Genomic DNA, 27,333 nt, shown 5'->3' with positions numbered 1-27,333 from the left:
ACCAACCTAGATAGCATATTCAAAGCAGAGACATTACTTTGCCAACAAAGGTTCGTCTAGTCAAGGCTATGGTTTTTCCTGTGGTCATGTACGGATGTGAGAGTTGGACTGTGAAGAAGGCTGAGCGCTGAAGAATTGATGCTTTTGAACTGTGGTGTTGGAGAAGACTCTTGAGAGTCCCTTGGACTGCAAGAAGATCCAACCAGTCCATTGTGAAGGAGATCAGCTCTGGGATTTCTTTGGAAGGAATGATGCTAAAGCTGAAACTCCAGTACTTTGGCCACCTCATGCGAAGAGTTGACTCACTGGAAAAGACTCTGATGCTGGGAGGGATTGGGGGCAAGAGGAGAAGGGGATGACAGAGGATGAGATGGCTGGATGGCATCACTGACTCGATGGACGTGAGTCTGAGTGAACTCCAGGAGTTGGTGATGGACAGGGAGGCCTGGTGTGCTGTGATTCATGGGGTCGCAAAGAGTCGGACACGACTGAGCGACTGATCTGATCTGATCTGATAGCCAGTACTTCTCAACACAACCCTGAGAACCAACGGGGGAAAGCTTCAGATGTAGGCCAACTTGACCTTCCCAGTTTTAACTTTGGAGAAAAAAAAAAAAAGAGGAAAGGATAATATCCATGCACTTAATTTGGGACTTCTGAAAGTATGAAGTTTGGCTAATTATGAAAGTATCCTAATACAGAGATTTTATTATCTTTATCACATCTAGATATGGCAAGGTTGCAAGGAGTGATTCCATTACCCATCATCATATGTCACCATCTAGAAGTTGCCAAAGGGGGATTAACTAAGACACTCACGCCTATATACAAACATACATGTGCATGACCGCAAAGAGATGCCTACCTCTTTACTGAGGACAAACATTCTCCAACCCAAATAGAGACCAAGATAGACTCTCCTGACAACCAAAGAACAACCCAGTCTATACTCACTGACAAGCCACCAGATTAAGGATCACCAGTACTAATGCCTCTGCTTAGGACCTCCCTGACTCTTAGGTGGCTCAGGATTCATGGTACATTTCAAGAGACTGAAAGCCATCACCTCCACCTAATTCCTCCTTGGCTTTGCAACAGTCCCTTCAGCTGAGCCATAAAACCCAAGCCAATGGTTCATTCTAAGGGAAAACAGTTGATCTTTACTCTGGCAATGTAGAATCACGTATTCAATTCTGGATCTCTCCCAAAGAATTCCTTTAATAGGTCAAATGATTCTCATTGTTAACCATCGAGTCCTTGAAAGGTACTATGTCAACTAGCTTTCCACTCGCTCCCAGGCTCTCCTAAATAATTAGGGTAATTGAGGAACAAGATAAACTACCTGCTGCCTACTGACAAGTGCATGACGACAGAGTCACGTGACTCTGTCAAGTCCAAGCTGGTTCATCAGTAGGTACTTGCATAAAAAATAAGTAAGCTGGATGGGGAGGGAGATGGGAGGGAGGTTCAAAAGGGAGGGGATATATGTATACCTATAGCTGATTCATGTTGAGGCTTGACAGAAAACAACAAAATTAAAAAAAAAATAAGTGAGTTGATATGAACGACCTAATGAAAGAACCAACAAACAGGTAATGACCCTGTGCAGACATCAGGCTCATAAGTTTCCTTTAGTTTCTTGAAAGTGTCAACATGGATGTGTCCACACTATGTTTATTTCCTGTTAGGAATTTGAGAGAGGTGAAAGAATGGAGAAAAATTTTACATAATCTTCCTTATTCCTTGGCAAAGAGAAAATACTTTCATGTACATTTCCCTCTGGGTCTGCTGTGTTGCTGGGGCCTAGGTAACTAACTATACAGAAAAACACGATATTCAGAGCCACACCACTGAACTCAGCCTCACATTATGGATGACAAAACTAAGGTTCAGCAACATTAGGCAATTTACCCAGGGCCACACACTTGGTTGGTTAGAAATTAGAAGTCAGGTCTTCCAAGTATCCTTCTCCATTACCTGCCCACGAGAACCAGGGAATATCTAGAACCCATGCCAGTCACTATTCAGTCTAAGAAATAAGAGTTTAGCTGAAGATGACAGACCAATTTCCAATAATTTGAGTATTCATTTGATTTATATTTAATAAAGAATATGTGCATATATAAATATGCATATATATTAACCCATATATAAATCCTCTGGGGTTTTTCAGGTATATGAACAGATAGTCTACATACACATTCAGTGTGAGTGAAGCAAGTTTTGCTCTGGTACAGAAATGCAATGATATGAGGCAGAGAAGAATTTAATGAAACTCGGGATTTAAAATAATTTGCAGCAGAGATTAAATCCAAGGATCTATCAATAGGAATTTTGGAAGGACAGGAAGGAATTAAGCCAGATGGAAACACGGTGATGTTGGAAGAACCACCTAGTGTCATTTTGACCCAGACTTAATCTTGGAGGTTGAATTGATGGGCATCACTCAACAAGAGCTGCAGAAATTTTCCAAATAAAGGAGGAAATTTATAAATGACTCAGAAATATCCTATGAAAAAATAAAATTATACAAGAAATATGGAGGGCTGGGGAAGAGAGCCCAGAAAACACACCTTGGGATTGACATGAGGTGCACTCAGGTAACAGCACCAGTTTTCTGAGTTTTGTGAAGTAGTTTCATTTATCCCTTCCATTGAGAGATGAGTATCCAGGAAAGGGAATGCAAATCTAGCAAAACAATGATCATGACTGAACATTGGGGATATAAAGATGAGTACCCGAGTCCCTACTCTTCTCCTGGGCCATGACTGTGTGCTTTGCTGCTATAAAACCAGAAAGGAGGAGAAAATTCCTTTCTTTTCCTGCAAAGTAGGACGGCATCTTTAAGTTGTCTCCTGATCAGAATACATCCTATTTCAAAACCAAGGAAGGAGGTTCTACAAGTAACAATCGAGAATGCCTCCTGGGTTTCCAGAATGTTGCTGAGGGCACGGAATTTTTACCAAGTGTGAAATGTGGTCCATCAAGGGATGGGGCTTTTCCACCATAAGCACAAGCCACACATCCCATCTTTCATTTGACATCTCAGCAATTTCTCCGCCCTTCCAGGGAGCCAAGTCAGGCATGTGGTTTGTGCTGAGTTAGGAACACAAGCCTTTCTAGCTGCTTTTCTTAGAAACTGCATAAGTGAATACAAAATGATCAAACACAACACGTATAGCTTGAATCTAAAAGTTAGAATGCACCAAAAAGTGTGTGTATCTTAAAGGGGGGAGGAGCTGACACGGGAAATCCGGGGTTCTGCATTGGCCGCTAGCCAGTATCCCAGATGGCGGTCCTGGGTGCTGGTGAGCAAGTCCAGGGACCCAGCAACCTTGTCGAGGAGATCATTCCTGTCGTTAAAAACCCAGGGAGGGGAAACTGCGAGCAGAAGTCGTGCTAAAAGCTTCACGAGGACAGGAGAATGGTTCACACCTACGAAGACGTTGCGTGTGTGTGTTCTGCGTGCACCAGGCACTACACATCTGCAAACACGAGCGCATGGGTGCGTGGACACACACACCACCCCTGTTGCTTTCGCCTTTCTCCTGAGCTGTCAAACGTTAAGAGCATTAACCAAGAAGAAAGTAAATGCTTCTTTTGGACATTTGTTATAAGGCAGTAGTTCTCAAAACCAGTTGTATAAAAAGTACCAAGAAGCTTTCTAAAAAATATGGATGCCGCGGCCCCCGCCCCCATGGACCTCAGCAGACCCTCCCTGCTGCAATGGGCATCTGGAGACTGACAGTGTTTGGCTTGTGGGCTGGGCCACCCACTCCATCACCCTCTGCTCCCTCCAGGATGGCATGCTTGCTCTCTGCTCAGACTGTGCTGAGAGGAAAGACTGATGATTGGGGTAAGGAATTTAATAATCATTGTCTGGGGACCCTTTCAAATTTCACAACACTTCCATTCAGCCTGTGTCAGGAAGAAGTGACTGAGGGGAATAAGGCTGGGCCTCGGGTTCCAGCGGAAAAAGAAACTCACACCTTTATCCTCTGGCATGTTCTCTGGCAGACCCTGAGCTTTCGGAAGAGAAGGATTGCCTTCTTCCTTCCCCAAGTGATTCTCCCTCACTCGACTCCACAGAAAACTAATGAAAGTTGACATTTACAGAGCACAGACCAGGCATGGAGCCAGTTTAACCAGCTCGAGGTAGGAGCCATTGTTATTCCCATTTGGCAGATGAGAGGATCGAGGCTTGCCCATGGCTCCGGAGCTGTGAGGGACAGTCAGGAACAACCCCAGGCCATCAGACTCGGCGGCCCAAGCGCATGACCACTGAGTACTACCCCTTCCAACCAGCTCGTTCATGTGGCCCACAGAACACACAGGAAGCGGGTGAATGGAAGGAGAATCACTTTCCATCTCCACTTAGATTTCACAACCAAACTGGGAGTGTTTCTCAGCACAATGGGCTGCTGCCAGTAGGAGAGAAAGAGAGGAAACAAGAGAAAATACAGGCCAAACATGGGGAAATATGCCTGTTGCCTCTTTGTTCCCGTTATACCAATTCATTTCAGGTGGGGGACTGGAATAATTGCTTAATTTCGGTGATTAAGGTGCCAAGTGCTGCCTCTTTTCTCTACACTAACTGCAAAGAACAATCCCCAACCTAAGATGCAGCATTCCCAGCCTTCTCTAGTCCCCCACCCTGTTTCTACTCTTCACAGAAGTCCTCTGGGCCGCTGACATTAATGTGAAATGTATTCTTACAGCTGGTGGGTGGAGTGGGGGCGCCAAGGGATGCTGTGCTCGGTGTCCCGTCAAGCCTTCTCCACGTATGAGACTGTCTCCGGCATTTATGGAAAGCTCTGCTTTCTAGCCCTCTTCTCAGTCACTTCCACATTAATTAGTAAGGGTATCATTTTATAAATTATAGCTTCGTATCAGAGGAAAGCAGAGTTTATCTTAATTCAGTCAGCTGTGTGAAATACGGTACCCTAATTTTAGACCGCCGGCTCTGCAGATCCCTACGGAGTTAGAGAATGACAGGTCTTCCGGAGAGAAATCCCAGTGGGTCCCCTACAAGTCTCACTTTTGCCTCCGACAGCCTCCCTGGTGGGGCTGCTGAAAGGATCCCAGGACACTGAGTGGCATCTCTGCCGCTGTTAGCAATTCAGATTCGAATGCGAGTCCTCTGAAGAGCACAGGAGGCAGCCCCTGTGAGCTCTGGGGCTCCGAGCGGGCAGCAAGAGGCTCTGGCAAGGCGGAGGCCGACAGGGGCCCAGACCCTGGTGCAGAACAGAAGCCTGGGAGGATGGTGTTAAAGTCAGTGATAAACACCAGACAGTCTCAGTGCAAAAGAGGAAGCCTTGACAGTCTTAACTACAACGGGGCCAAGCAGGCACGACGGCAATTACAGTCTCGATGGCTCCTGCCGGGCCCCCTGGAGGAACGCCGGGCGACAAGGCTGGGAGAGACAGGGGAGAGGCTGGGAATGGAGGAGCCCCTGGGGAAGGAGACGAGGACCTGTGGGGCCACTGTCGTCCACAGGGAAAGTGGCTGGGGAGGCGAGGCAGGAATTCCGCCCTTTCCAAACGACTGACCACTCCCAACGGCCCTCTGTGCCCACTGTCACCCCTCCCGTGGACTTGCCCATGGACATCTCCTATTCTCCCCTTCATTGTCCCGAAATCACACCAAACTCAAGAGCCATGGGCGCTGGCTACACCTTCTCACCCATTCCCGGGGCTGACACTTCGCTGCTTCCCACACTCGGAGATGGACCCCTGAGCGGCAGAGACTCAGGGACACAGCAAAGCAGTAGCTGGGGTGCTCCCAGGATGCAGGAAACACCTGGGCCCCCAGATGCCTCTGGAAACTGCAGGCAGCGCTGATAATTCTCAACAGTAATAGTTAGTGATCTTGTAGACAAGGGGTGCTAGCTACCACCAGAGTCTGAGGTACCTGCCTGAGACACGGCCCGGGCGTCTGGGACTAATGCAGTTCCAGGGGCATTCAGAAGCACAGTCAAGGCTGAGACTGTTCATCCAGACACCTTCATGGAACACAAAACTGATGCCTTGCCACCTTCTGCCACTGCTGGAGACTGGGACACTTCCTGAATTCACTCTGCCTTATAAAGCAGGAACGTGTGCTTGGCAGTGCCACCCCAAGGAAGCCTCGTCCCCTTGGAAAGGGCCACCCACTTGGAAAGTGAGATCTACTGTCACCTGGCAAAGATCTCCTGGGGCAGCCAGAAGTGCCAGACTCTCCCTGGGTCCCCAGGCCTGATAGAACGAGACTGCCCTGTGGATAGGATGTGGCCAGGATGGCTTGGGGGCCAGCGGGCTTACTTGATCACCAAATGCCCACTGTTGCCCACATGCCTCAGGCACCCACTGCACACTGGCTGCCAGAGACACGGTGGGGGAATGACTTCCAAGGAGTTAGGACTCCCCGGGGGCTGGAGGAAGGAAGCGCCTACTTGTCAGCTAAACAAAAGACTAACCCACAGCCCCCTTTTCAGTGCGCACTTCCACTGTCATCCAACAGCCCATTACCGTGTCACAGCACGGCGCACCCTTCCATAGGTCACTTTGTTTAAAATGACATGGATAATGCACATGTCAGCAAGCTGACAGTCCTAGCCGTCCTTCAGAGATAAAAACCTCAAGGCGAGAGCCTGTTCTTATCTGGGAGACACGCACTGGTCTATCATCCAAGTCAGGCAGAACATGATTTCTCCAGAGAGCACTTTTTTCATTTCCTGATTTTAAGGAAATCAAATAAGCACCATTTGTCTTCATCTGAATATGCTTGACCTGCTCAAATGATGATGTCTCGCATTTTATAACGGGCTGCATATGCTGAATTCAAATTAACGACAGCACAGAACAAGGGCCTTTAGATCTCTCTTGGAGGCTGGCAGCAGAGAAGGAGGGGGAAAATGCTGGGCTCCATGGAAAGATCCCACTAAATATTAACCACAGGATTCTGAGTAAAACCTGCCAGCACGTCAGAGGTGAGAGTCGGGGAGAAGAGCTCAGGAAAGCCAGCTGGGCAGGACAGACCCAGAGACTGGGGATGAGGGGAGGATGGGTACATTCCTTTTGGTGCCAAGCAATATAGAAACCATGATATTCAGGTTAACTATTTTCGAAATGCATAGAGCGGCAATGACATTGGAAAGAAATTTGGTCAGAGGGCTGGCACAGCTAGAAAGAGAAACGGAACAGACAGACAATCCCTTTGGCTCGGGCCGCAGAATGCACACTTTACCAGATTGTGATCCGATCTTCTGGAAGCCCCCAAACCCAGCTCCTTGTCTTGGTCCGCGTGGAACTGGCTACATAGAGGCTGGTGGCCATCAGCCTCGGAACAGAGCGTGTACCTGCTGGAAGAAGCACCCTCCCACCTGACCATCCCCCAGGACCAGAAGAGGGCGGTTCCTACCTGACAGCCCTGGCCCACCTCTCCCCCCACCCGCATGAGGAACAGGAATAAACCATTAACATAAACCAAAACTCATAGGAGTAAACCATTAACATTTCTATCAAGAAGGCCAATATGTACAGAAAAGCAGGAAGAAGCATATGGGTCAGTAACAGAAATGCAGGAACGACATAACAAATGCATATTAGCAGGTTTAACGTTCCAATCAAGGATAAAACCAGAAAAATCAGATGGCTATTAAAATAAACAATTTCCTCTTTTAAAATCTTCTATAAAGTGAAAAACGTAGTGTCATATATACGCTTCATTCAAGGGCGTATTTTTTAAAAGTGGGCCTCACAAATGAAAGATTTCTTTCTCATCATAGGAAATGCCACTGTGTGTGACTACAGCCCGTCTTTGCAGAAGAGACGTGCTGTCAGCATGAAGCTGGCACCCCACCTCCCAGTGTGTGAGGGAGACCCCGATGTTCACGATGCTGCCTGCTGTGCCCACAGTGGGGGGATGAGAGGGGCCTACCTTCTCTTCCTGGTCACTGTCGCTGTCACACTGAAAAGGAAGACAAGAGAATGAGCATTAGTGCAAAAATTGAGTTATGTTTTTGCTATTGCTACAGAAAAAAAAAAGCAAGGCAAGTAAAGGAAGTAGGAAACAGTGTGTCTGGGCTGGAAAAGGTCTTCAGTTCAAGTGCTGTGAAGAGAAACCAAAGCAAAGTGCGAGAAGTCCTTCTACTGAATTCATCCCATGCCCGTGCTCCGTGGCTCATCTTGCGGTCAGCTGGTCACACCAGCGAGCACCCCTCACCTCACGGCAGAGGGGACGCCCACAGAGGAGCCAATCCAGCCCCGAGACTAAGGTAAATCGAGATCATTCAATGGGAGTCAAAGCAAAATCAATTTCTTAACGGAGACATCTTTCCCTTAGCTAATGTGAATGGTGCTCTCTCTTCTGTTGCTCTTCTAGAGGAAAAGAGGTAAACCTCTGGGCACTGCACTCTCTCATGTGGACTTTGAAGGAAGCAGAACATGACAGGCAAGGCTCATCATGTGTGATCAGCCAGAGAAAACAGGGAATATTCTCTATTAAAAACATGCCAAAGACAAGAGGTCAAGGTAACAAATCAACAATATGGGCAAAACAAAAAAAAAAAGCTGTAGGTCAGGAAACTCACATGGTTATCTAACAGATTCCAACCATTGAGCACAGTTTCAGAAGACCAGAGAATGACAGTTAATCCAAAGCTTTGGGTTCCTCATTAGAAGTAAAGGAAAAAAAAAGAACACATTCTTATTCCAAAACCAAGAATAAAGTTCTGTTATCCGATACTAGATTAGTAAGAAGAGGATGTGTTTTGTGAGAGTAAATACTCAGCATGTCAATACGTCTATTCATTCACTCAACGGACCTTGATAAGCACTGCTAAGTGGGTCAGATATTCAGTCAAGACACGGCCTGGTCCTAAGGCAGCTTTTGGTTTCACAGTAGAAGTAACATGATCAGAGATAAACCTACTCTGTGAGGATGACACTTCTGTGGAGAGGAGGAGAGACAGACTGCTGTGAGGAAAGGACCAGGTCATGGGGAGACCAGGATGGCAACCCTTATGCTGTCTAGACCAGCACAATGCATGGGTTGAGAAAGGGCAGAGCAGAGAGCAGATGGCTTCCCTGGTGGCACAGACGGTAAAGAATCCACCTGCCATAAGGGAGACCCAGGTTCGATCCCTGGGTTGGGGAAGATCTCCTGGAGAAGGGAATGGCAACCCACTCCAGTATTCCTGCCGAGAGAATCCCAGGGACAGAGGAACCTGGCCAGCTACAGTCCTTGGGGTTGCAAAGAGAAGGACACAACTGAGCAACTAACACACAAGGCAGATGGCACAGCGACTGTGAAGGTGGAACCGATAGGACTAGATGACACGTGGGTGTGGAAGCAAGAGGGACAAGTCTGGGATGATGCCAAGGATTTTTAGAGTGGCCGCCTGGATAAGGCAGTTGATGCAGCTACGACCAGAAACAGGAAATAAATTCGCTTATAGAGCAGCCGCTGCTGGCTACACACCCACAGCCATTCGCAGTCTCCCTTCTCCCACGTCTGTACCAGCTCCTGACATTTCGAGACCGAAAAAGTCAGATAGTCTCCATTTCCCAACTTCCCTTGCAGCTAAGGGTAGATGTAAGACCCAGTTTTGATGGGACTTGAGGAAATGTCTGCTTAAGGTTCTGGAAAACCCTTTCCTCTTCACAAAAAGGAGAGAAGCAGAAGCACTGCTTCTTTCCCCTGAACATCACTGCATGAGGATGCAACGCCCAGATCTGGGCAGCCATTTTGCAAACATGAGGCCAAGAGCTGAAGTACAAAAACAAGGGAAGAAAGAGCTTGACACAACTGAGACATGGGAACCACCTTCAGAGCAGCCAGGCTTTGGAGTTTTTTGTTCATATAAGTTAACAGTAAATTAACATTGTTTAAACCACCAGTAGAGAGTTTTCAATTGAAAGTAACAAAGCGAAAGCGAAGTCGCTCAGTCGTGTCCGACTCTTCGCGACCCCATGGACTGCAGCCTACCAGGCTCCTCCGCTCATGGGATTTTCCAGGCAAGAGTACTGGAGTGGGTTGCCATTGCCTTCTCCGAAAGTAACAAAACCGCCATCCAAATGCGGACATCTACTAAGACTCAGTTTGGGGAGTAAACTGTCTGCACAACACGCATTTAGGCGTTCCCATGGCAACCTCATGGCCTGTAACATCACTGCTCCTCAATGCCACAGGGTTATCAGAGGTTTGGTGACAGTGCTTTAACCACTGCCTTCTCAGCCAAGCTCCCAACCTCAGATTGTGTAAACTGACTTTCTTCTGCCTGAGGGGCGACTGCTCTGTTACAATAAGTCAAACCAGCTGAGAAAGAAAATGGGTGGGATGAAGACCTCGAAGGCCTCCAACAGCAGAGGACGAGGGACAATAGCTCTCCTGATTGTGTGGTTTCTCCACTGCCTTCAATGAAGCCTTCCTTGAGGTTCCGAAGTTCCCGGCACATTTTCAAGAGTGACAGAGCACGATTCGGGAGGGATGTGGAAGACAGAAGAGGGTTTTGCCAGGCAGGCTCGTCTTCCCAGATGTTCACAGCCCGCCTTGTGAGGTAATCAGCGGCAGCTGAAGGCGGGGGCAGAGCATCTGCCCACACCCCCCAAGGACTGGCGTGCAGGGGGCAGAAGAATGGGGACGATGGTGGGGGAAAGAACCGCCGCTGTCCACACCCCCTCCCCCCACCTGAACAGCAGTGTGTCCCTGGGAATGGTTATTCCTATCAAAGTGTTAAGCTTCCTGCTTTCCAACAGTCCAGTTCTAATTTCAAGGTCCACTTAATTCTGCATCAAGTAATTACTGATATACCCAGAAGCACCTTGTCTCCAGAGTTAAGCATATGGTGAAGAACTGAGACCTACTGGTATCCATTATGGAAGCAGCACGGATGCCAAGCCGATTAAAAATGCTCAGGCTCCCCACACAACATGCCGGGTGAGTGACAGCCCCTCGACAAGGCCAGTCGCAGAGTCTGCCAAAACAGTCTGTGCTGCGCTGGGGCCCACATGGTGCGCTGAGAAAACAGTTCCATTTCTGGTATTAAATTCCCATACTGACCCGAGGACTTTGCCGTGAGCTCAGCAGGAGCGCACCATCCAATTTACAGCTCCGCTCTCTGGAGCCTGGAGTGCCAGCCCCTGGCAGAGACGAATGATGGTCAACCCCTCCAGCTCATAAATTATGCAAAGGCAATAAATGCACTCAGCAAACAGCGCCGAACGTTTGCCTAGCCTGGCTTCTAACACACTCTGTAAAAAGCCAGAAGCTCGACACATACAAGAGGTCTATTCCACTCATAAAGGGGGTTTGTTGACAACCCCAGACGGAAAGCGAGCCACAGTCCTAAGGAGTCTTTCTGCTTCACTGGCAGCGGTTTATGGGCCTGCTTTATGAAAAAGGGAGGCTGTTTTATGGAGTCGGTGTGGGTAGAATTCATGGTCTCAAATTCACATTTAATACACTGTAAGGCTTTCACACCCTAAGTTCAATACGGTGTGGATTTCTGGCCAAATGATTCTTGGTCCTGAAAGGTTAAAAGAAGAAGTGTCTGCTCCCCACTCCCTAGATACCCACTCCAATTTATAAGAGTTCACACGGAGCCACCTCCTGAGTCAGGTTTATGTTCTGCATGGGGCTGGGAAATGGAAAAGGCATGTCAGATACAGAAATGCGGTCCCGGCTGATTTGACCATTCTAAGCATTTTGACACCAAGGTCCTATATTGGTTTATTAGCAAACAGGTTGCATGTTAACAACCAGCTCGAGGTGACAGAGTACTCGCCATGACTGGATTTCAAAGCCCTTTGTGAACAGCTGAAAATCCTTTCCTCCATTTTAAAAGCCAGACAGGGAAGAATTCTTGGCCACTCAGCCTTCAGACAAAGACATGACCCCGACCCACCACAGACAAGAGACGGAAACAGGAGGCATGAAATCTAAGCCACATGCCTTGAATGCAGGATTAGGAAGTGACCAGTTCCTAACCTGGGTACCTGTGCTCATTCCAACCCATCACACCCAACTGCCTCTTCAGCTCTTCTTCCTCAAGTCAGACCAAACCTTTGGAGGCACCATCTTTCTTTCCCAGACAAGTCTTACCTCTTAAACCCAGAAAATAACCAACCAATCCCCATCCCACTATTCTCCCTTTTTGAAAATTAATACATATGTATTAAAATACATGTTCAAAAATCACCCACCAGGGACTTCCCTGGTGGTCCAGTGACTAAGACTCCGTACTCCCAATGCAGGAGACCCAGATTTGATCCCTGGTCAGGGAACTAAATCCCACTTGTCACAACTAAGAGTTCACATGCGTCAAATAAGACTCAGTACAGTCATAATTAAATAAGTATTAAAAAAAAAAAGAAACCATAGTTTACCATCCACAGACAAACACTATTAACACATTTGTACATTGTGGCTCAGCTGGTAAAGAATCTGCCTGCAATGCAGGAGACCTGGGTTTGATCCCTGGGTTGGGAAGATCTGTTGGAGAAAGGAAAGGCTACCCACTCCAGTATTCTGGCCTGGAGAATTCCATGGACTGTATAGTCCATGGGGTTGCAAAGAGTCAGACACGACTGAGCGACTTTCACTTCACTTCACATAATTCATTCCAGCCTTTCCTTCATTCTCTTCATCCTTTACCCACAGATCTTAAGAAATGAAAACAAAGGTTACTATTTGGTAACCTGCTTTGTTTTCACCAAATATGTACAATATTTTAGTTTTAGTTCAGTTTAGTTTAGTCGCTCAGTCATGTCCGACTCTTTGCGACTCCATGAATCACAGCACGCCTGGCCTCCCTGTCCATCACCAACTCCCGGAGTTCACTGAGACTCACGTCCATCAAGTCAGTGATGCCATCCAGCCATCTCATCCTCTGTCATCCCCTTCTCCTCCTGCCCCCAATCCCTCCCAGCATCAGAGTCTTTTCCAATGAGTCAACTCTTCGCATGAGGTGGCCAAAGTACTGGAGTTTCAGCTTTAGCATCATTCCTTCCAAAGAAATCCCAGGGCTGATCTCCTTCAGAATGGACTGGTTGGATCTCCTTGCAGTCCAAGGGACTCTCAAGAGTCTTCTCCAACACCACAGTTCAAAAGCATCAATTCTTCGGCACTCAGCTTTCTTCACAGTCCAACTCTCACATCCATACATGACCACTGGGAAAACCATAGCCTTGACTAGACGGACCTTTGTTGGCAAAGTAATGTCTCCGCTTTTGAATATGTTATCTAGGTTGGTCATAACTTTCCTTCCAAGGAGTAAGCATCTTTTAATTTCATGGCTGCAGTCACCATCTGCAGTGATTTTGGAGCCCCCCAAAATAAAGTCGGACACTGTTTCCACTGTTTCCCCATCTATTTTCCATGAAGTGAAGGGACCAGATGCCATGATCTTCATTTCCTGAATGTTGAACTTTAAGCCAACTTTTTCACTCCCCACTTTCACTTTCATCAAGAGGCTTTTGAGTTTCTCTTCACTTTCTGCCATAAGGGCGGTGTCATCTGCATATCTGAGGTTATTGATATTTCTCCCAGCAATCTTGATTCCAGCTTGTGCTTCTTCCAGCCCAGCATTCTCATGATGTACTCTGCATATAAGTTAAATAAGCAGGGTGATGATATACAGCCTTGACGTACTCCTTTTCCTATTTGGAACCAGTCTGTTGTTCCATGTCCAGTTCTAACTGTTGCTTCCTGACCTGCATATAGGTTTCTCAAGAGGCAGGTCAGGTGGTCTGGTATTCCCATCTCTTTCAGAATTTTCCACAGTTTATTGTGATCCACACAGTCAAAGGCTTTGGCATAATCAATAAAGCAAAAATAGATGTTTTTCTGCTTTTTTATTTTAATGAGTACAGGCTCCTTGGTCCATGGAATTCTCCTGGCAAGACTCCTGGAGTGGGTTGTCATTCTCTTCTCCAGGGGATCTTCCCAACCCAGGAATCAAACCCAGGTCTCCTGCATCGCAGGCAGATTCTTTATCATCTAAGCCACCAGGAAAGCCCTCAGTCACGAGGAAGCCCACTTTTCTACTTTAACTTTTCACTTTTGTTTTCACCCAATATATCTGATATTTTAGTGTAGTGGGTAAAATTTGCCAGTAACATCATATTTTTTTAAAAGGCTGCACTGTAATCCACTGTATGGATTGTAAATAATCTAGTAAAAAAAATCCCCTAGTGCTGGAAATTTGGAATGTTTCCACTGAACATGCTGGAATTTCTGCCCTGTACACATCCACCAATATTGCGCTTTCCTCGTATCTGCTCAGGGCCCGTCCTTTTCTACATACTCATTCACGTCACTGTCTCCCTAGAGCTGCATGTGCAGGTCTATCATTTCTATATGATCTCCAGGGGAGTCCTTAAAGAAGCCCTCAGCTCCAGCTAACATGTGTATGCTGAGACTAAAAAACTCTCCATGCCTACCATCTGCCAGCTGTGTGACTTTGGGAAAGTTATCTAAACTCTCTGCATCTCAGTTTACTTCTCTGTAAAATGTGGGTAATAATGGCATTTCCCTCCTAGGAAGGTGAGAATAAAATGAATTGATACATGTAAACAACTCAGACATAGTACAGTAGACAATTAACATTAACTGTTGCTGACTTATGTTTTGTTTGCTCCACCCTCCTCCTGAAGCCCTAGAAACACCTCATCTCAAGTATCCATCAAAATCCAGACTCACCATCTTCTGCTCAGCCCGCACCTGCCCCCTCCCAGGCTGTTCTCGGTGATGACATCACCACGCAATCACTCAACTGCCGGAGTGAAGAGTCTTGTCATCGTCCTTGACTCCAATCTTGAGCAGATCTATCTTCCTCTCTCACCCCGCAGCATCGATTCTGTTTTCTAAGTCCTCTCCATCTTCACGGCCATGGCCGCCGCTTTCCTTCAGGCTTTTATTTTATCATTACAAGAGGCTAATGACGGCTTTCCAAGGCCCAAGGTCTCTTTTGTTTCTGATCCAAGTCTTTACTGAACAGAGTGGATTTCCTAAATTCCAATTTGCTCATGACACTTCCCATGGCCTAGAGAGCAATGAAAATGCTACACGGCTTCCCGGCTCTTCCACTGCCCTCTGCTCTTCCAACCCAGTGCTTCTCGGGCTTTCTGTGGAAAGGACCATTTGTTTTTGTTTTAATTTTCAATATATTGTAGACCAATACTTTGTAAGATACAATAAAAAATAATTGCTAGAAAAATGGAAAAGGAAAGCAAAGACATATAAAAATATGTTATTAGATTTAAGAGATGTAAAATTATTCTCCTGAATTGCTGTAAAAGTTCCCAAATGCTTACTCTCAACCTCTATACTAATCTCACAGTAGGCAGTTACAGAGAGCTCACAGGCTGGCTTTGGTCTGCATCCACGCTTGGAGTGGTATAATCCTAACACATCCAGTCACACCCCGGTACACTGGATCACACTCTCAGGTCCTCCCATCTTCACACTTAACAATGTCCTCTACCTGGAATTCTGTTCTTCCAAGTTTCCCCCTAAAAACTTATAATTCACCTTTAAAAATACAATTTCCTCTGAGTCCTCCAACACTCTTCTTGGAATTGAGAATTCTCAGAATTCCAGTACTCTTTTCAGAATTAACTGCTTCTGCCTCCATATCTTACAAAACTGTCTTTTCACTGTTGGCCACAACAGTCTTCCCATCAGAGCACGGGCCCTGTGAAGGTAAGGGCCTCGTTCATCTTCCTCCAGGCCTTGAGACACAAGCAGCCGCTCAATCATAGTGATAAATCCATCTCACTCATCTTTAGAATTCCTGATTTCATGCAGTATAAGCAAACCCTGATTTAAAAGACAAGTAATTCCAAAGAAAGAAAGGCACAGAAAACACTGACTAACTTAACTGCTTAATACAAAGGAACGTATGCTTGAACACACCAGGTAGGGTAAAAATTATTAGCAGAAGCAAGAGAGGTGGCCACTGGCTCAGCAGTAAAGAATCCACCTACAATGCAGTAGACACAGGAGAAGCAGGTTTGATCCCTGGGTCAGGAAAATCCCCTGCAGAAGGAAATGGCAACCTACTCCAGTATTCTTGCCTGGAAAATCCTATAGACAAGAGGAGCCCGGCTGGCTACAGTCCATAGGGTCACAAAGAGTCAGACACGACTGAGCATACACACATATAAGAGAGCTGGGGCCCAGAAGAAAAGATGTTATTATTTAGTGGCTAAGTTGTGTCAGACTCTTTTGCGACCCCACGGACTATAGCCTGCCAGGTTCCTCTGTTCACAGATCTCCCAGGCAAGAATACTGGAGTGGGTGGCCATTTCCTTCTCCCGGGGATCTTCCCCAATCTGGGGACTGAACCACAGTCTCCTGCATTGGCAGGCTGATTCTTTACCACTGAGCCCCCAGGGAAGCTCACAGAAGAGAATATCTTCCATTAAACGGCCTGGACAAGACATGATTATGATTTTATTGTATCAGTACATCCTCAAAAGCAAACATTTCTCATTACCATTTGGGAATCTCAGTATCTGTGTTTTAAGACTCAAACAGAAATAAGCCAAGGTCTGCAACACCTCTGCCTCATTCGGGATGAAGGATCAAGATGGAATTCCAGGGACCCGGTGATGGAATGCATTCTTAAGCAGAAAGTGGCAATCATTGAATACACCACACACAATGACATTGAGGAGGGCACTGCTCTCCATTCTGCTCAATGGACCTTGCTGGAACAGTTATTTCGTGTCTCAAATCCATTTATCATTGCCACCAAAGATGTCAGGGCCGAACACCATCATTGAACAAAGTTATTTTATACTTCTTTCTGCCTAAAGGAAATGAGAGGAAAATGAGGGAGAACCCCACCTTGTAAACGACAGCCCCTTGCATCAAGCACAGTTTCACTTTGCCCACGACAAAAGAAACAGATTCCCCTTTGGGGCAGGCAGTTTTTCTAAGACGGTAAGGACATCCCTCACCTAAAAGCAATTTCAGAAGAAGCCACCTGCAGAGAACATGGCACTTATTTTCTTATTTGAGGAAGTGAGGTAGTGGCTTGGTGACCACAAACATGTCGGCCACCATCTTCCCATCTGCCCAGTTCCACATACATGAAAAAGACAATGGGCAGCTCTTTTGTACCACATGAGGCAACTCTGATGTTGTCGGTCTTTCATCATTCCTTAAAGCTCTCATTTTTCACATTGTTTATGTTGCTCTCATGCCGGCTTTTGACTGTAAGCTAAATTTAAAGCTATGGGAGCCCTAGAAATAAAACACGTATTTTAATCCTGAAAATGGTTTGGGGTTTCTCAGTATAAAATGTCATCAGTTCCTTTCCCCCTGTATTTCAACAATAACTATGTCTGAGCAAATAAAATAGCTCAGGGGAAAAAAAAATGAAAGCCTAATCAAGGGCTTCTCTCGTGGCTCAGATGGTAAAGAATCTGCCTGCAGTGCAGGAGACCCAGGTTCAATCCCTGGGTCAGGAAGATCCCTTGGAGAAGGGAATGGCTACCCGCTCCAGTATTCTTGCCTGGAGAATTCCACGGACAGAGGAGCCTGGCGGGTTACAGTCCATGGGGTCCCAAATAGTCAGACATGACTGAGTGACAAACACTTCCAAATCAAAAGATGTGTGTGTCCAAAGACAGTTTGAAACATATGAAGTAAGCCAGAAAGAAAAACACCAATACAGTATACTAACGCATATAAATGGAATTTAGAAAGATGGTAACAATAACCCTGTGTACGAGACAGCAAAAGAGACACTGATGTATAGATCAGACTTACGGACTCTGTGGGAGAGGGAGAGGGTGGGGAGATTTGGGAGAATAGCATTGAAACATGTATAATATCATGTATGAAACGAGAAAAAAAAAAAGAAACATGAGTGGAGCTTCTGATGGTCACATGTGCACATTTCAAAATAACGTATCAATCTTCAGCTGTTCAGCAGGTAAAACTGAGAGCAAACTTTCAGAAGCTTATGGAATTCTGAGTAACTTTTTCACTCCTATATGGCGAGTTTTCCGAACCTGGCATTTTTGCAAGTTCTCAGCTTGAACTGGCCAGAGTTCAGACAACCCATGTGATCTGAGGGGCCTAAGGGAAAACTTCTTTTCCCTCCAGCATCTCTCAGGTGATCACACAGTTTCATTCAAAATTTAATTTAAAAGTGACTACTGTGTGCCAGGTTCATTCTGACCACTGATTAGAAGTGCCAATCTATTTCCAGAAATCAAGTTTTCCAATCTGAAGTTTTCCAGCCCATAAATGAATTTTCAATATTTTTTTTTCCTTTTAGTCACTTGGAAATCCAAGTATAGGAGAAAAAAAAAACCTATTTACATGTTGTAAATTTCCACTTAGCTCATTAAAATACAGTAGGGTTTTTGGAAATGGGCAAAGAAATTGATATTTCACAAATATTTGAAGTGTTCAGCACTCTTTTTTCCTTAGAAGAAAGGAAGTGACATTTTGCCAGGTATAAACATACATAAACCCCAAAGATGAAACGTACTTAAACCCCAGAGCTCACAAGCCTCGGTGATTGCCAAAATGAGAAAAATGAGTTTCTTGTCCAAAGGTAAAGCTGACAGGCTAGTGCCGGGTGATTTGTAAACCGTCTCTTTTAAGCTTAAGCAACAGATCCTTTGCCTCCTTGTCATTGATTTACTGATTCTCAGTCATCAATAGCATTAATCCGTACCTGCCTGGGGACCTATTACAAATGACTTTGAAGATGGTGTGAAGGAAGAGTTTATTATAAGACCACAGCGTTATTACCAGGGAGACCTTCTCCGCTATCTTCTTTGGCAGGATTCTATCTGTGACATCCCCCAGCCAACCTCCCGCCTCATAAGGCTGCAATTTTCTCTTTCTAGATCCTGGTTGCTTGTTTTTTTGGGTGGGGCCTGAGTCCCCCTGGGTTTGCTTCAACTATGGCTTGGTTCTCTTCAGAGTCCTGGGTGAGCTAATAAAACCCAAATTTGCTGATGAGGAAAAAGGAAAAGTATGTTATGGGTTAAAATAATACAAGAGCCTATTTTTTCCGCTGTGTTGTGATCCATAGAAATCACCCTGAGCCTTTTCTCTTTCTTCTCTGCCTGGGAAGCCAATTGCTTTGATTGCAGTGATATGAGCTAGCTAAAATGACTTGCCCTTGCTTGTGAGGCAAATGGAACATGCTAATAGAACTTATCGCATTACCCGATGCAAAAGTGCCATAGCTCATTACTTTAAGATAAAAGGATATCATTGCAGACGGCAAGCAGAATTGACTTTCTGAGGCCCGACTTGATGATGATTTAATCAACTGCTCTCTTTCACTTCTCATCTCTGCGCCTGTCGGTTTCACAGGTGCCGTTAAATGAGACACTCAGAAAGTGAGCGGAGGGAAAGAAATTGCTGTCATTACTTTTCAAGAAAGGAGGTATGCAAATTTTCGACAGAAAGATTGCGTTCATAATGGGCCTGGTAAAATACAAGGATCATGCTTGACAGGTGAGGGCAAGCCATTTGTATGTCCTTAAAGCAGAGCAACCTTCCTCGTTTAGAAATGTGCTCAGTAAGAGGAACGACAGATGAGAGGACTGGCGGGGCCAGGCAGCGGCAGCGGGGGACGGGCTGCACAGGGTCCGTGCTGGCCCGAGCTCCACCAGGCGGAGGGGGCCTCAAGCCCTAGGTGAGCCAGAGGAGCCGTGGGATGGGCTGCACAGGGCCCGTGCCGGCCCGAGCTCCACCAGGGGCAGGGGGCCTCAAACCTTAGGGGAGCCAGAGGAGCCGCTAACAAAACCTGGTAGCTCTTCATCTGAACCAATCTGCCAACGAGCTCTTGAAGACCACCTTAATCTCCTTCATCTGTAATTGTGGAGCCAGCTGGCCTGGGTTCAAATCCTACCCAGATGGCACGTGAACTGTTGGACCTTGGACAAATTACCTGTCTTTCTGTGCCTCAGCTCCACTATCTATCAAATGGGGCTATTGATAGTATCAAGCTCAGGAGGATGTTGAGAACTTTCATTGTATTAATAAATATATTTTATACACACACACACACACACACACACACACATGAAATGGCTTCCTAGGTGGCACCAGTGGTAAAGAACCTGCCTGCCAATGCAGGAGACATAAGAACCTCAGGTTTGATTCCTGGGTTGGGAAGATCCCCTGGAGAAAGGTAAGTCAACCCAATCCACTATTCTTGCCTGGAGAATTCCATGGACACAGGAGCTTGTAGGGTTACAGTCCACAGGGTCGCAGAGTCAGACATGATTAAAGTGACTTCAGTTCAGTTGCTCAGTTGTGTCCAACTCTTTGCAACTCCATGAATTGCAGCATGCCAGGCTTCCCTGTCCATTACCAACTCTGGGAGCTTACTCAAACTCACGTCCATCGAGTCAGTGATGCCATCCAACCATCTTATCCTCTGTCGTCCCCTTCACCTCCCACCTTCAATCTTTCCTACCATCAGGGTCTTTTCCAACGAGCCAGTTCTTCCCATCAGGTGGTCAAAGTATTGGGGGTTTCAGCTTCAGCATCAGTCCTTTCAATGAACATTCAGGACTGATTTCCTTTAGGATTGACTAGCAAATATATATAATAAATATTGGGTTGGCCAGAAAGTTTGTTTGGGATTTTCCATAGGCTCAGATGGAAAAACCCAAAGGAACTTTCTGGCCAACCAATATATATATATATATGCATGTGTGCATGTTCAGTAGCTAAACCATGTCTGACTCTTTGCCACCCCATGGACTGTAGCCTTCCAGGTTTCTCTGTCCATGGAATTTCCTAGGCAAAAATACTGGAATGGCTTGCCATTTCCTTTTGCAAGTGAACTTCTCGACTGAGGGCGTGAACCCACGTCTCCTGCGCGGGCAGGCGCATTCTTTATCCCTGAGTCACCTGGGAAGCCCCAATATATATGTAGAGAACATAAAAGGGATTAGAACCGTGCCTGACACACAGAAAGCACTCAAGAGGTGTTAAAGAGCATTCGGTCATTTATTATGCAACAAAGATTGAGGTTTCCATTTAAAAAATCTTTTTAAGAGTATGCGTGCCAGGTGCTAGGAATCTGACTGGTTCTAGTTTAGATAAAATACAATTCTCCCCGGATGTCACATACATAAGTCTTGCTCCCAGCAGATGGCGAGTTCCTCAGAGAGTAGTCTGGTGTCCCCAGATTCATCAGAGGGCTCAGTGCAGTTTTAAAGATCCTGAAAAATGCTCGTCAGTGCTTTGATGATTCGTGGGTTCCCTCCCTCCCTCCTTCTACACATTCCACAGATCCGACGCTTCCTGTGGAGCGCCAGCCCTTAGAGGAAGCTCCCCCGAGCAGGAGGCAATGTCTGTCTTTCTCTGGGAACTTCAGGCGATCACCATGTGCCCCAGCCATGGGGAGGCGTGGGGGAGCCACTCCACAAAGACAAGCGTGGCTTGAATCACCTTCAGGAAGGCAGAATGAATCTGAAGAGATTAGATGATCAGAGGAAAAGGAACAGAGGTGTTTTTCATACACTTTGCCTTCAATAGGTAATTGTTCTATTTTCTCCAACACTCCAAGTAAAAGCATCTTTCTTAAAGAGTTCATAACTTCGAGTTCTTTTTCCCTAGATAATGAAGCTGCTGCAAACCATTCTTCCCTCCAGCCCCTAAGGTTGTGAAGCACTGAACGTAGTTCCTGCTTTCCACGCTAAGCGCACTTTCCATTCCCTGTCAAAGGGACAATGTTCACCTCTGGCCAAAAAAAGGAAAAAGAGGAGGACCCACAACAGCAGAGCAGCTCCAAGCTGTCTTTTCCAGAAAAGCCTGGTTCATGAAGTACACTTCACATCTCTCTGCAGCATGGCTCTTTCTGGGTAGGGATTCTCCCTAGGATGATCGCAAAAGCATTTTCCCCTAAAATGAAAACCAACAGCTATCAGTCATTTAAAATGAATGTCCTGACAACAGCCCTGGGAGGGAAGTATGATGACCCCTAATTTTCAAGATGAGAAGTTAAGCCTTCCAAGGGCAACAGGCAGTATAGGAACCCAGTTCTGTCCTCTAGAGCCCGTGTTCCCACAAGTGCAGCACACCGCCTCACGCTCTCCGACGCACCATGCAGTGCGAGCCTTCAAGCTGTGAACTCTCGAAGATGCGAGCGCGTCCCTGGATGCCAGTGTGCCGCCCTGCTGCACTCATCAAGGTACTGTACTGGAAGGCTCCAATGTTTTCTTTATTTTTAAGTATTATTTGTGTGAAAAGTATTATAAACGATTACAGTACAGTACTATATAGCTGATTATGTGGGTTGGGTACCTAGGTCAACTCTGTCAGACTTCTGAACAACTGGACTTATGGACGCGCTCTTGAAATGGAACACGTCCATATGGAGGTGACTTAGTGTACAAAGGAATTGCTTTAAAAATATCTTCCTGACTGACGGCTCAGCAGAGGGTAAGTAGAGGCAAGCTGAGACTGAAGAGGGTGTGGTGACCGTAAGCAGCAGTGAACACAGCACATCAACCACGTCTCCACTCTAGCCTGGACGGCTCTCCCTTAAGAGCAGGACCGAGCACAGAGCCCACTCACAGCACGTGCTCATTAAATCTGAGGCTGACCTTGGTTCGGATTCTGAGCCCTCCATTCAGCAGCCAGGCAATCCTGGGAAAGGTACTTAACATCTTGGCATGCATGCCTGTGCTAAGTCCTGTCATTGGACCCCATGGACTGGAGCCCACCAGGCTCCTCTGTCCACGGAATTTTCCAGGCAAGGATACTGAAGTTGGTTGCCATTTCCTTCTCCAGGGCACCTTCTCAACCCAGGGATGGAACCCAAGTCTCCCGTGTCTCCTGCATTACAGGTAGGTTCCTTCCTGCTGAGCCACTGGGGAAGCCCCTAATATCTTGGCACCTACTCTTTTGTTTTTTCTTTAACCTGTAAAAGGGGAAGCCCCTAATATCTTGGCGCCTACTCTTTTTTTTTTTTCTTTAACCTGTAAAAGGGGACAATACCTACTCCACAAGACTTGTGAGAATGAAATAAGTTCAAGCATGTGAAAGCAGCCAGAAAGAAATGCTAATAGTTTTGTTTTTTCCATCTCTTTCCTAAAAGATATGTTGTATCACACACAGAAATGAGGTAACTTAATAGTCATTTAAATGCTGGGTTGGATTTTTGTATCATTTTATTGCCAGAGGGAAAATCATATTCTGCAAGGATTTCTGCTTGGGAGGTGTTTGAAGACGTGATACTATGCTGCACAAAAGCAGAAACAATAACCTAAACAAACAAAAGCAGAAACCACCACTGCCTCTCAAATAGAACAACAGGAATCTTCCCGGTAACAAACGGTTTTATTTCATGCATAAAATACCAACAAGGAAAGGCGCTTTAGAATTCAATTTACTAAACATTCCTTTTGGTTCTTACTGCATAATTCTGAAGGTTAACAGAATTTGGACTTATTCTTCAGTCAAATAGTAGTCAGTACTAACCCACTCCAGTATTCTTGCCTAGAGAATCCCAGGGACAGAGGAGCCTAGTGGGCTGCCGTCTATGGGGTCGCACAAAGTTGGACACGACTGAAGAGATTTAGAAGTAGCAGCAGCAGCAGCAACCCTATGTAGAAGGGCTTCCCTGGTGGCTCAGATGACAAAGAATCTGCCAGCAATGCAGGAGACTCAGGTTCGATCCCTGGGTCAGAAAGATTCCCTGGAATAGGAAATGGCAACCCACTCTAGTATTCTTGCCTGGAGAATTTCATGGGCAAAGGAGCGTGGTAGGCTACAGTCCTGTCCAGGCTGCAGAGAGCTGGACACAACTGAGCACCATTTATTCTTTTATTAACCCTATGCATAGGGCCTAAGTAAAATGCATAGATCTAAGATGTGGAATCTGTACCTGTAGATTACGCACTGTGCAAATTATGACTTATGCTTTGACATCATTAAGATGTTCATTCAAATTCAAACTGGCAAAATAAATATGTGGACAGATACACAGAATAAATATCAAAAACTCAACTGATTATCAGTGCAACTAGGAAAGCCAGTAATTTTGGAATTTGTCCAGAGACCTTGACCAATCAGAATTAGGAGCTATTTGGATAGCCCTTTGCACAGAGTTCATTTATATGCAAGATCTATTTAAGGATGGAGCTAAAAAAAAATCAGCCAACAGAGTAACCTTGGGAAGAGACCAAACTTTTGAAAGCATTAACTTTGGTAACTTCAGAAATGGTGAATAACTGGGAGACTGTAACTAAAGTGCTCGTCACTCAGTGCGCACTCAGCAGTCCAGCAGAGGAGGTCTACCCGCCCTGGCACACAAAGACATGTGTGTGCCCTTTTCCACAGGCATGGACTTCTCTCCCCAAACCTACCTCAGAGTTTGCTTGCATCTTGCTCTTCCTAAACCTGGCACCTAGTCCATGCTCAATAAATATGTGTGAAAGAATGAATTCATAAACTACCTGAGTCAAACATCTCAGGGAAAGTGTCACAGAAAGTGTTTAATTAAGGAGACCAATGATTGAACAGCAGTTGATGGAATGGATGCTAACGTGTTTGAAGGTGGTGGCTATCTGAATGCATCTATCAGAAAGAACGTCAGTATAATTCCGAGATAAAAGTAAATCCTAAAAAAAATAACACCATACACTTGTAAGAATCCAATGTTAAGGTTATTCTTTTAAGGAAATGAGGAAACTTGAAATCCTAAAGTATTTCTTCTTAATTTGGACTCATGTCAAGCCAACGGAAAGCAACTGGACTTGAACAGGAAAAGGGAGCAGGGTGCTCTCATATTGCTAAAACATAACAGCCGCATTATCAACTTCCCACCGATCAGATTTTCTGTTTTGTTTTTAAATTGCAAGATGGTGAAAGGAATAGAAATATGGCTTGAGGCAAACTGATTTACAAATGTCAGGAGGTAGTTCAAGGGGATCTGAAGACATGTTGAACTGCTGTATCACAGAACTAAACCCTGATTCCTTTCCTTCTCTTCATGAGGTACTTAATGTTTGCTCCTCTTAGAATTCATCGTTTTCATAACTAGGATTTTAAATTAAATTATATGTAACAACAGTCTTTATTTTAGGATGGCTTGAAAACTCCGTCTTCTATATCATAAACAAGGAAGGCTAGGATTACTATAAATTGTCTGCAAGAAAATACAAATTGCCAAGATAAAAACACCCACTGGCCTGCCAGTCTCAAGTTTCCTGTTTTGACATACTATATGCAGTAATTTGGTATCCACAATCTCTTATTAGAAAATGAATGTGCTATTTTTCTGAATGCTGCAATTACAATAATTGAATTTAAAACGGGGATTGAGTTTCTCTCTTTGGAGGAAAAGAATAATTGTGTATTTCTGATTAAAATCAGGGGGGACTGAAAAGAGGTTGTACAAATTCCAGCTTCAGTCTCCCTGAGTGACTCCTCGTCAGGCCAGAGAAAAGAAACATTTGGATGCAGGGAAATGGACCAGCACCTTAGCAGTAGGCGCTATTTCTGGGCTTGCTTTGCTTTGCTTCCTGGCCTTCAGTCACAACACCCCTGTGACAGAGGCAATCACATTTTAAATGGCAGCCATGCTGGAGTTCCCCACTGTGTCAAAAATTAAGAGTTAAAATGCAAGGAAAACAAACATCTCTTTGTGTTGAAAATGTCTGTCCCCTTTTAGACGGCCAACATTTTGGAATTGTCTTTTTTCTTCATTGTAGGACCTCTCCTCCTGGTGGGAGAAATATAATGACAGAAGGATTAGGGGGGCTGAGGGGGAGAAGAGATCCAACACTTTTATAAAGGGCTCGGCCTGTTTTGTCTTACAGAAAAATTATATAGAAAGTCACCTTTAAGGTTCAAATGTAAGAAAGGACAACAGAGATGAAGAGAGGGCTATCTTGCCTTTGGAATGCCTTACTATTTTATGTTGGATTGATACCATTCAATCTTCTGAAAGGTCCATTTATTCAAGACTGAAGGTAAAATTTAATCTCATTAGATCCTCCTAAATATTCCTCAAAATAGAGCTTCTTGAGAAAAAAAATTTCCAATACAGAGTGAGCTAAGGATTACCTCTTTGTACTGCTTATTATTTTTGAGTGGCTTTATTGACATATAATTGACATGAATAAACTGCCCATATGTCAAATGTACTACTGGATATACACATGATACACCCATGAAACCAGCACTGCAATCAGAAGAGTGAACACATCCACTACCCTCAAAGGTTTTCTTGTGCTACTCTGCTAATCCCTCCATCTTTTCCCTGCGGGTACCACCTTCACTTCTCCCTGCAACCACTGATCTGCTTTCCATCACTATAGATGAGTTTGTACATTTTCTAGAGTTTTATATAAATGGAGTCATGTAGTACCGAATGTACTCTTTTTCTCTGGTTTCTATCATTCATGCTTACTATGCGGATGCCTAATTAAAAGGGGACCTTCTAGCTCCATGCGGAAGGCAGTCCTCGGAGATTGCCTTGCCCAGGGTTTTACTGTCATCCACCAGGAATAGGACCGATTACTTGGTCTTACTTTATTCTTAGGCTTTATTATGTACTTCAGTAATCAATAAGCACTTCTATGGCAGAGGGTTTATTCTACCCTATAAATCCAAGGAGAGAGAATGATATTAAGACATCAGTATGGATGGGCTCTGCTGCTCTGTAACACCACAAGGAAAACGCGAGCAACAGATTTAAATCTAGGAAGCTTACAGAGAAGTCACAGCTCCTGGCTGGTTGGCAGGGATCGTAAAAGACTCAGGCAAGATCTACAGCAGTGCACTGTGAACCGATGGGACTCTCAGAGCAAAAACCCAAACTGAGAAGGCAATACTGGTCGTCTCCCCAGGAAGAATTACAAGCACTGACTTGAGTGGAATGTGAAGAGCCCCTCAAAAAATGCAAAATATTTCTTAACAGAACAAATGAAATGGTAGAGAACAAATACTGATTGCAGGCTGGGTGTGTAGAAAAAGACTGGCTCTGGTTTGGGAAGAAGCCTACTTGATAGTCGCCTGGCAGTCTCAGGAGGCTCCTAATTCTCTCTCCTGCAACTCCTGGCCCCAGGGCTCCGCAGTAATGATCACTGGAGCATCTTTTCTCTGGCTAGCCCTTGGAGACTCATCCTTTCTTTCAAAAGCAGAGAGGTCAATTCATGGGAGAGGAACTATAAATGGCTAATAAACATATGGGGGAAAAAATGTTCAGCTTCGCTGGTAATCAAAGAAACACGGAGTAAAAAGAGATATATTTCTTTTTCATTGATCAAACAAAAAGAAAAATGTAACTGCTGATACACAACGTTGGCAAGGTTGCAGTAAGGCAGACACTCATCCACTTGTGAAGGAATGTCA

At 45.3% G+C, this 27,333-nt stretch overlaps 1 protein-coding gene and 1 long non-coding RNA gene across 16 annotated transcripts in view; both read right to left on the bottom strand.

Moving 5' to 3' along the window:
- Positions 1-27,333, bottom strand: part of AUTS2 (activator of transcription and developmental regulator AUTS2) — a 1,218,095-nt gene that overhangs the window by 356,348 nt on the left and 834,414 nt on the right. For all 15 annotated transcript variants that reach the window (XM_086374668.1, XM_086374650.1, XM_086374654.1 and 12 more), the window contains one exon: positions 7,918-7,947. In XM_086374668.1, coding sequence (XP_086230794.1) covers positions 7,918-7,947 — 30 coding nt within the window. The remainder of the gene's footprint in view (positions 1-7,917; positions 7,948-27,333) is intronic.
- Positions 13,820-27,333, bottom strand: part of LOC147345029 (uncharacterized) — a 37,409-nt gene continuing 23,895 nt past the window's right edge. Inside the window, exon 2 of the long non-coding RNA XR_015154498.1 lies at positions 13,820-27,333. This exon is cut by the window's right edge and continues 15,376 nt beyond it. This is a non-coding gene — a long non-coding RNA (uncharacterized LOC147345029).

Source organism: Bos grunniens, chromosome 25, assembly GCF_055505025.1.
Source record: "Bos grunniens cultivar Pamir isolate PY7600 chromosome 25, Bosgru_T2T1.0, whole genome shotgun sequence".
Lineage (NCBI taxonomy): Eukaryota > Metazoa > Chordata > Mammalia > Artiodactyla > Bovidae > Bos > Bos grunniens.
Note: the sequence above shows the minus strand (reverse complement) of the source record. Positions and strands in the feature narration are given on the sequence as shown.